Source organism: Primulina eburnea, chromosome 13 (genome assembly GCF_022965805.1).
Source record: "Primulina eburnea isolate SZY01 chromosome 13, ASM2296580v1, whole genome shotgun sequence".
In the NCBI taxonomy this organism is placed as follows: domain Eukaryota; kingdom Viridiplantae; phylum Streptophyta; class Magnoliopsida; order Lamiales; family Gesneriaceae; genus Primulina; species Primulina eburnea.
The window spans coordinates 19238596-19249564 of NC_133113.1; the positions used below are offsets into that span (position 1 = coordinate 19238596).

At 34.2% G+C, this 10969-nt stretch overlaps 1 protein-coding gene across 1 annotated transcript; it reads left to right on the top strand.

Moving 5' to 3' along the window:
• Positions 1-3041: 3041 nt before the first annotated feature.
• Positions 3042-4302, top strand: LOC140808671 (F-box/kelch-repeat protein SKIP30-like). The gene has a single exon (XM_073165827.1). The coding sequence runs from the start codon at positions 3042-3044 to the stop codon at positions 4077-4079; it is 1038 nt and encodes a 345-aa protein (XP_073021928.1). The 3' UTR covers positions 4080-4302.
• Positions 4303-10969: the final 6667 nt, after the last annotated feature.

Sequence of the window (10969 nt, forward strand, 5' to 3'; positions counted from 1 at the left end):
CAAAATTATTTTCGATTTAGAAAAATTGTTCGATTTAAAAGGGAAGTTTTATTTTGATTTTTTCTATTTAAAATATAGAATGACTTGAAATTTTTTTAAATATGGTAAGAAGGGTAATTAAGGAATTAAATATTTTGGTGTCCTCAAAGATAGTTATTCTAAGGCCTTCAGCCTTCATACTTGATATAATAGTATATATGTGGTAGGAAGACCACACCATGCCTGCCGTGTTACAGATGGAACCAGCTTGCAAAAAATTTCCACCAACTCGGTTCATTTTATTCAATGTAGTTTGTTAATTATTAATGTCAGGGGAAATTAATATATATATATATATATATATATATATATATATATATATATATATATATATAATTTCAAGATAAAATTGATTTAGATTTAGGAAATAATTTTACAATCAGCGATAAATCGAGTCCTTTCAAAAAATAAATAAAATTTGGAGATATTATCTATTACAATGACAGTCTTGTGTTTATAGCTCGTGATATTTTAATTATTATAGAGCTACGATATTTTACATTATTGCTATTTTCCAAACAATCAATCAATAAAATAAAAAAAAGGGTAAAGAAATGGAAAATAAACAAAAAATAAAGAAAGAACAGGTGCCGGACACGTGACATTGGGAAGCCCAAAATGGAAACTTCCCTATCGGATTATGCCTAATTCTATTCCCTATTCCAAGTCTAAAACTCCTTTACCAGATATTCATTCACAATTTGGATTCATTGCTTAATTGATTTGTGAAAGAAAGATTTGTGTGTTTTGATGTTCGTGATACGTTTGCAATCGACTGGTTCAACGCAGAATCAAAAGTATTTCTCTCTCCTTTTTTTCCCCATTTTCGGGACGCGGGAGCTGGATAGTTGGTTCCTGATCGGGCTCTTGGTGATTCAGGTTTGTTTTGATTCTGGCATTTTGCTTTCTGGGGTTGGTTTGTAATTTCGTTCGGAATCTACTGAACTGAAGTTACAGTGATTTTTTCCTCGATTCTATGTTGAGGGGACCCTTCGCCTTTCGTGGGAATTTTACGGTGTTTGAGTTTGTATGGGTACGTTTCCAATTGCGCTTTGGGTTTGGATATGAATTTGAAGGATTTGGTTTTGGAAGGAAGAATTGGATTTTTTTTTCTCTTTCTGATGGCGGTTTTTTTTTTTAAGATTATTTTGGGATGCATTTGTTGCCTACCGTTGGTGTCTGATTTAAATGCATGTGGATTTCAATTTGAGTGCTTTGAAGAGACATTTTTTGAATGAAAACAATTGGTCTATACATACATGTGGTGAACTATGGGATTATTCGTTGTTAAAATGCTGACAAAATTTGTTGGGGGTTCTTGTTTGTTTCATCATTTAAGCTTTAAAAGAATGAGGGCTTGTGTTTGCGATTGTAATGCAATCTGATGACCCACGGTCAATTAATTTGAACTGGTAGTTCTACTTTTGCATGCTTAATTGGGAAGATAATTTCATTATCTGTTAGTTCAATTATCACACAACCTTTTATAATATCAAGGCCAGGCATTGTGGTGAGTGACGGAATTTATGCTTAAATTTGCTAAAAAAAATTAAATTTCACTCTCAAAATACATTTTAGGCCCTCCTTCCATAACTGAATTCTGGGTTTTGTCCAATGTATAATTAATTATAATTTGTAGACCCTTGGCTTCACTATACTATTATATTGTCAATTGTGATTGTTATGGCTAATTGTAAGGTTTGATCATTAAGGACATGTTGACTTTTATCTGTCTTTGATCTTGTCCTTGGTGACTACAGTGGATCTTTTTCTGTTCTGAAAAAATGCTTAACATTGTTGAATATCGAGTTTATTGAACCATTATATCAAATTTCGGTATTTGGTTCTATTTCCCTTATATGTATTTCCTTGACCTGTTAAAAACTGTATGCTTTTGTGGAAGTGGCTTGTTATAAGGTTTAGAGTTCCAAACTTGTCGTACTTTAGTTTAATTTGTAGATGTATATTAGTAGAAAAATATTATAAATTTATTCCTGATGATGCACAATAATCCCAAAACAGACCCATACATGTGATGTATCGTGTCAGTTTTATTCTTGAATATAGGTATGGATTTTTTATGGATATAAATTGGATACTGGAGCAGCCTTAAATATATTGATGGTGTTTGATATTGTTAATAGTTTTGGCTTTTGTCGTAATAATATATTTTGAACTTAGATATTATTGACTTTTTTGTTTTAAACAATAAATGTAAATCATATAAAAATAAAAATTCCTTATTAACATTTTTAAATAGAATTCATTGATAATATGATGTATACTTCAAATTACAAATTGCAAAAGACCAATCATGTTTAATGCATCTATATAATTTGTGTGTGTGTGTGTGTGTGCGAGTGCACAAATGTCAAACAAGGTCTATCCAGGTTCTGGTATATGTATTTGTGTAACATAGTTTTCTCCTTTTTTACCATATAAGTTTATGGCTCCGTGCCATTGAAGTTTCCTTCTCCTTTGATTTCCGACTTAATAAAGAAGGTTGACATTTTGGAGTTTTTCTGCTGCCAAAAATAAATAAATATGGTCATGTTATCTGGAGAACATGCCTTTTTTTGGCTTATTTGGGAGTTATAATTGTGTTTTGTTAATTGAGAGGAAATAAGGCAGGCGACCTTGCCAAGCTAGCTGGATTTGAAATCTTTTGAGCTCCAAGATAACTTTTTTGCTGTACAGTCTATATAAAGATTATTAGTAAAATATTCCTGTGGGCGTTGGCTGGAATTTATATGAATATGATAGAAACAAAAACTATCGGTGACAAACAAGATACTGTAAGTTATATATTTGTACCCAACTGTATCGAGAACTTTTTATTGTTAAGGAAAGCCATGTGTTTTTTCATGAATTTGCATAGTTCACACTAATCCCATTAACATTCTTTATCTCAATTTCATGTATCAGACAGATGCGTCTATTTCTTACCTAGCTGCAAATTAATTCTGTTGGAGCCGAGAAATATATGAGCTGCTACAGTAATCATGTCTGGACTCATTGAAGGCCTTCCAGATGCTGTGGCCATAAGGTGTCTTGCACGAGTTCCTTTTTATCTACATCCTAAATTGGAACTTGTTTCCCATTCCTGGCGCAATGCCATTCACAGCAATGAGCTTTTCAAAGCCCGTGAGGAGGTCAATGCAACTGAGGATTTTATATGTGTATGTGCTTATGACCCTGACAATTTGTGGCAGCTTTATGATCCTTTACATGACCTTTGGATTACTCTCCCGGATCTTCCTTCAAATATTCGGCACCTTGCCCACTTTGGTGTCGTCTCTGCTGCAGGAAAGCTATATGTACTAGGTGGTGGTAGTGATGCTGTGGACCCTTTGACTGGTGACCAGGATGGATGTTTTGCATCAGACGAGGTTTGGTCATATGATCCAATAACTCGGCAGTGGTACTTGTGCGCAGCCATGACCGTCCCTAGGGCCATGTTTGCATGCTGTGAATTGGATGGAAAGATAATTGTTGCAGGTGGTTTTACCAACTCCCGTAAATCAATCTCCAAAGCCGAAATATACGACCCTGAAAAGGATGATTGGGTTCCTATACCTGATCTCCACCACACACATAATACTGCATGTACTGGTTTTGTTATTGGGGGTAAAGTTCATATCTTGCACAAGGGATTGTCAACCATACAAGTCTTGGAAAATATTAAGCAGGGTTGGACTGTTCATGACTATGGTTGGCTTCAGGGTCCTATGGCAGTTGTTAAGGGTAAGCTTTATATAATGAGTCATGGCCAGGTTTACAAACAGGAAAGGGATTCCAATAAGTTGATAGTCTCCGCATCCGAGTTTCGTCGTAAAATTGGGTTTGCCATGATAGGCTTGGGAGACGATATTTACATAATTGGAGGTGTCATCGGGCCGGACAGGATGAATTGGGACATCAAGGCTACCTCTGATGTCGATGTTCTGACACTGGGCAGCGAGAGACTGGTTTGGCGTCAGGTGGCTCCTATAACGCGGTGCCGGGGAACTGTTCTTGGATGTACACAACTAAAGCTTTAGGTTTTGTTCATGTATTAGCTGTTAATGAGACCATTAATAGTTCGTTTGGATTTTTCTGTGGACCACATAATGCTTCTGAATCGAGTGTTTGGACCAACATTTTTGTGGCTGTCCAATATTTTGCATGGAGGCATTTACATTGACCTCTTGTAGTTGAGTAGTACAATCCTTCAGCTTGTTAGAATGTTTAATTGGTTAATTTCATCTGAGTTTCGTTTTGTTTTGTAATTGCACACCATCATGATTTGTTTCTGTAGCGAAGTGTTGTATATTTTTGACAGTTCCCATCTTTACTTGTGGCTAGAGTTTCCTCCCTTTTCCGTTTCTCTTCCACTATTGCGTCATAATGAGTGCGAGTGTTATGCCATCTTTTATATCACATATGTTCGCTTTGAAATGTGACCCCTACTCTGACTGTAAATTCACTGCCATTATTGGTCGCATTTTTCAACAATTTACATTTTATTGTTGGTGCCGATTGGTGTACATAATCTGGTGAATGGGGCTGGTGAGGCAGAAAGTTTCTGCCTTGGTACATATCCATATAGAAATTTATGAGGGTGAGCACCACTTACGGCCCCTCCCAACGCCCTTAATTATAATAGACGCATTCGTCCAACTAGTGTTCTCTAATCTCGTGAGCAGGCACCGTGTGATTATAACCAAACAAGTATATTGGGTACGCGTACATAGTCGAGTATCTTTCGACTCAAACTCTGGATTGTTTATGGCTCCACAGCAAACAGCTCTCAATCCATCGATACCAGGATCCATCAAGGCAGAACTTGTTAATCAAGAATCTGTATCTAGAGAAAAGATGGGATTTTAGGTTTCTCTTGGTCTTCTTAGAATTTTTTATTGCTTCCTCATATTAGGGATGTCAATGGATATGGTATGAGTCAGATTTCATATATTCATCCTCATACTCATTTATTAAATTCATCCTCATACTCATCCCCATACCCATCAAGTATTGAATTTCATCTTCATCCTCATACTCATCAGATTATCGGATACACATACCATACCCAAATACCCTATTATCATATACAATTGAATTTTTTCAAATTTAAATTGTTTCAATGAAGTTATGAATATTTAAAAAATTATTTAAATGAACAATAAGAAAAATTATTAATGATAAAAATTTGAAAAATAAACTTTATAGAAAAAATAACAAATATTAAAAATAGCCCAAGTTTAAAAAAAAAAACCAAAACCAATAAAAAAACAAAGTCACGTACATTCCAAACTCCCAAAATTAATTGGTTAAAAAAACCCTAAATGAATTGGGAAATATGTAAACAAAAAAGGAATACAAGAACCATAATCAAGAAATAAAATATTATTCAATTTTTGAAGTCAAACATTGAATAAACTTACCAGAATATGATAAATTGAATGAAAAATAAAAGAGTAGTAAAACTTTGAAACGTAAAAGTGAAAATGAAAGGGAAGAGAAAAGAAAAGTATCAATTTACTTGGATTTGAGAAGATAAATCTTTAATATAAATAAATATAATTACTATATATATACATATATAGATACATATATATTTATATTTATATATATTAATTTAAACGGGTATTCAGTTCGGGTGTGAGTCGGATTATATCAAACCCACCTCCATACCCAACCCGAAAATCCCCATATCCGATTAGCCAATTATTTAATCAGGTCTAAAAATTTCTCCATACTCTCTTCTATTCGGTCGGGTATCGGATTCTCCAACGTGTTCGGAGTAAATTGTCGTCCCTACCTCATATGCCTATGTCACAGTTACTCTTGGTAAACAATCTAAATGTGCGTGGGTCTTACTTTTAGTCGTGGCACACGTACGTTTGTATATTTAAATAAATACATAATTCAATCACGGCTATTTATTGAAATATATATTAATATTATTAAAAAAGAGAAGCAAGTGGATATGGTAATAAATATAAATCAATAATGCTACGACAGAGCTATAAATATGGAGCATACATTAGAGTTTTCTAGAGGCGATAACACTAAAATTCCATTAAAAAAAATAATTTAAAATTTTCATATATGATATCATTTCTCCTCAGCGCACATGTATGTAATAATTTGCATCTCCCTTAACCTTAAAATTTTTTTATAATAAATATTTTGGGGGAAAAAAAAACTAACATACATGCGAACGAATCAATAAACGACACGTGTAAGTTAGAATACAAGGGCTAACTGTCTTACCTACTTCTGTTTGAAAATCGATCTCCAATTATTTACACGATAAGACAGGAGGGTGCCCACAAATATGCATTTGCCACACAAAATGTATAATAATTAAATTAAAACCAACAATTTAAGTAAGGTTTACGTATTTATTTGGGTTTAGTCTAATGTTTGATTAATGATGACAAGTCACAAATCCAATCACATCATCACTTGCATATGGCAGATTATTAATCAAACTTCATTGAATTATTTATAATTTGATATATTTTTTAGTGATAAATTTTGTATAGAAATAAATTTCAAATTAATTTACATATATATATATATATATATATATTTCAAATTACTATCAAAGTCATTTTGAGAATGAGAAAATCAAATTCTTGCGTGTATTCGGATAATTTTGAAATTGGTGTACCATTAGAGACTGAAGATGGTTACGGAGTTAGTCTATGTCACATCGAGATCAATTTTTCACATATTTTAATAACAATAGTTGTATTATATCGTACGAAGATAAATAGTTCAGGTGAATGATAAAAAATATGTGTTATGTTACTTTGTTGGACCATCGCTTAACATATAGATATTAATATTTATATATAGTTAATAATATAAATAAATTTATGAAACAACATCTATTATTAATTCGAATAAACAAAAATAAAATCTAGGCATCAATGTGGGGATGGAGAATAAAGTTATCTGCTTGCATCGATGGAGGAAATTGTCTGGTTGGGGCCTCTCTCGCTAGAGGTGGTACGTTGTTAGGCATGTATCATTGTCCTACGCTTGCGTCTCAATAATTCAACGCCAATTATATTTTCTTACGGAAGTACTAGATATATAGTCAACAAAATTAATATTATTTGGCATTTTCTATGTCCATTTATCGATTTTATTTATATTAATCTTAACAATTATAAGATAAATTTATGTTTAAATTGCTAGAGTAAGTGTTCAGCAAGTCAATTTATTACTTGAACGTTATTGACTCTAATATAAAAACAACTTTTATTATAATAATATTTTACGATATATCCAATTATGACATTTATTTTATATGTATACTCATGCAAAATGCATAGATAAACTCATTGAATATACAATAGGTACCATGTGGTCTGCCTCTCAACATAAGATCGTGAAACTCATTAGGAAGCGTAGTATATATCTAAACTTATTCCTAATTGATCTAGCCGTTAAAATAAAGATAAAGATTGTTCGAGCTTGAAACTAGCATATGTGATGTAAATGTCATGTTTCATTGGTATGGGCGTGAATATGTTCATTCATACAGATAGGTGATCATTTGATGATTCATTGAAGAACCTTCCCTCGGACTGTCCAAGTGGTTATCATTTATCGAGTGGAATAGTTTGCAGTTATGGTTGTACGCCATTAGAACTTTGATCCGGGACAACATAGAGGTTATACATACGAGTATGCACTTTGATCTGTTTACCGACTCCATTGAGGGTCAACAAGTGGTGATCAGATTGGGTGTAGTTTCGAAATACGTAAAAGTCTATGTATTGTAGTCGATGATTATGCACTTACCCACGGGTGAAGATATCTAATGTGATCTGATGAGTTAATAGTGTAAGGAATCTCTGGTCAGAGTAAGACATGTGTATTTTAGAAATGGGATTCCTTAGTTGCGCATATCATGTCACAATTATTACTCAAAGATACATCACTTCATTATCAAATTCATTTGTAACTCTCGGTATACAATGGTTGCATCTTCGATCAGAATATATGAGTTGAAAGGACTGAATTGTACGCTAACTATAACTTAAGGTTCTCGTATGCACTATCAGTGATATATAAGGGATCATGGGACACTGTTACTAGGCGCTCTTACCATAATCTGATGAGTACAATCAGACTTGAGTTCTGACTTTCTTGATCGTAAAAGGAATTAAAAATATTAGGATAAGCTCGAATATGAAAATTTTTTGTTAGAAATCACACGAAATTGTGAACTCGTGATTAGATGTATCCTTCAACTATTGAGGTTCGCACAAATATTGATTATGTGTTCTCGTTGAATTAGTGAAGCTCAAGGAGTTGAATTTGACAGCTGTAGTTTGTTTCAAATAGATTGTTCATAAAGCAATTATAAGTTGATTCCGTCTAATGACGGTTGTGGAATTTAGCTTAACTGTTAATTAAATGAAGAGCGTGAAACTGAAACGTCAATTACTCGTTTTTCTTTAAAATATACTAGAAATTTTTTTTCTTTCTAATTCATTCGGCTGAAATTACTATGTATATACATAAATTATTTTAAAAATACTTTTTCATCATTTTAAATAAATCAACCAACTATTATTTGAAAATCCAAAAAATATTAATTCAACGCATAAAATCGTAAAACGTCCACCAACCTAAATTAAAATTATTTAAAAAATAACTTAACTCGAACATCCTCTCAAAGACATCATAAGTCCTAAAATCTTTCAAGTAAACATAAATCATAAATTTATTTTATTTGCAGAAAACTAGCGCCAGTCCTCGAGTTGTATGCACCTTCAGTACAGATAGTTCAACTATCAAGTCCTCCATTAATATCAACATCATGCTCACCTGCATCGATCAGAACTAGTGAGTTTATTGAATCATCATATCTTAACCATGATAACAAGTAATACATATATAATCACATGCAACAATAAATATACTTTTACTTAAAATAGCTTTTCATGAACATGTATAAACATAAACATTTTTCTTTTCATCATAAACATTTTCCTTTTCATCATATATGTATACATTTCTCTTTTACTGAATTCAGATCGATAATTGTGATTTTCATATTAGCTGAAGGTTGATGGATCTATCTACGTGTAACCACAGTACTGGGCGGCGGGGATATCAGCGACACTCTCACCTGTCAACTAAGCCTTGACCTTACACATCATCATATCATGTCGATGGAAATACGATCGTCGGGCTCCCTCTGGGGCCTTCTCCTGTAAACGGGCTCCCTCTGGGGTATTTTCCCAATTATTTCACCTCCTTCAACTTTTCGTATTTTCATCACTTAAAAAAATTAAAACATATAAAAAAATATTTTTGTTTTAAACCAAGCATACAACATATCTTTTAGCATTAACGTTTCATCATAAAATTTCGTAAACATTTGAAGTAAACATATTTTACAGCATTCAGGGCACTGCCAAGACGTCTAATAAATCTTTGGGTATAAAATGACCGTTTTACCCCTAGAAGCATAACTCTTCGTATTTATCCTTAGACCTTGAAACGACGACCGAAATCATTCCAAACTTAACATATCACCTTAAAATACAACCATAAATATTTTATAGACGTAAACTTATGTCTTTTGAATAATTTCCCAATTCGTTTCGACAACTTAGACGTACATCCTGATTTTGACTCGTATGGACTCGAAACTTAACTAAACTTTAACCAAAGCTTCCTAACACATAATTAAGCCTTATTGAACTCAATTCAAGCCCAAATAGTCCCTGGAACACATCCCTACAGCTGTTGGTTTTTTGCATAGGTTTCTTAGTTCTAATAGGATTCTAACTCCGCCTATTTCGGTTCCAGCCCCTATCTGCTTTGTCCAGGCCCTGTTAGACCCTCCTAGGACTTAGACCTACTCCACAGCAAGCAGCTGGACCAGGCCCCACGTCCCAAACGAGGCCAGCCCTGCAACCCATGACCCATAACCACGTGCAGTCGTCCCTAGCCAAGTGTGCTTCGTTCCTGGCCTTCAAGCGACCCAACCAGACCATAGCTACCCATCTTAGGACCATGAATAAACCATAGGGACCCTTATGGACCGAGCCTAAAGAACCAAGAAGCCCAGCCCCTCAAAACCGCAACTTCCCAACCAAGCGCGGCCCCCAAGCACACGCGATGACCTAGCCCTTCTAACCTATCATCGTGCAGCCTCCCTTGAACCCTCCTACAGCACCTTTATGTCTCCTGGTCACGCCCTAATAGCTGCTGGAATCCATGGCTTTACAGGAGTCCTAGCCGCAAACCCTATCCATGCAAGGACCCTTATTTTCATGCAACCCTTAACCCCTCACGTCCAGCCCTTGTGTCAACTTATCTAGGCCCTCAAACCCTCCTAAACTCATCCCCTTTTAGTGCCCCTAAGGTGGAAGCCCTTCAAGCAACAATACAACATGGTTTGGATCACAAAAACCTGAATTATAGACATGCTATGGCATAAAAATGAAAATAATTAAAATTCTAACATATTCATGCAAACATGCTTCAATCATGTATTATGGTGTGAAATATGTTTGAAAGAATATTATGGCGTGCCTTTGAGTTTATTACGCACGAAAAACGGTTTGGCGATGCGAGAGACGTTGGTGGAGAGACGGGAGATGCACCTTGCTGATTTTTCTTCAAACTTTTCATGAGTTTCCTTCCAAAATTGTGTGCGTGTGCGTGTGGTTTGCAGCTAATAGAGTCCTAGTATATTTTGGGAGGATTGAGACGTGAGTTTTGAAGGTTTGGGGTAGGGTTTAGGGCCTTTTATTTTAATTAAAACTCATAATACAATCTTAGACCCATTAACCTAGTATAATAGGCCCATTAAGTTCATTAGTTAATCTTTAAAATATTTTTTTAGGAAAATTTGTGAAAATATTAGCCGAGTTTTTGAAAAGTCCTATTTTTCTAGAAAATCAATTACTAG

What these genes read in the sequence shown, in the direction of transcription:
- LOC140808671 (XM_073165827.1), top strand. Translation starts at nt 3,042, where the DNA reads ATGTCTGGACTCATTGAAGGCCTTCCAGATGCTGTGGCCATAAGGTGT.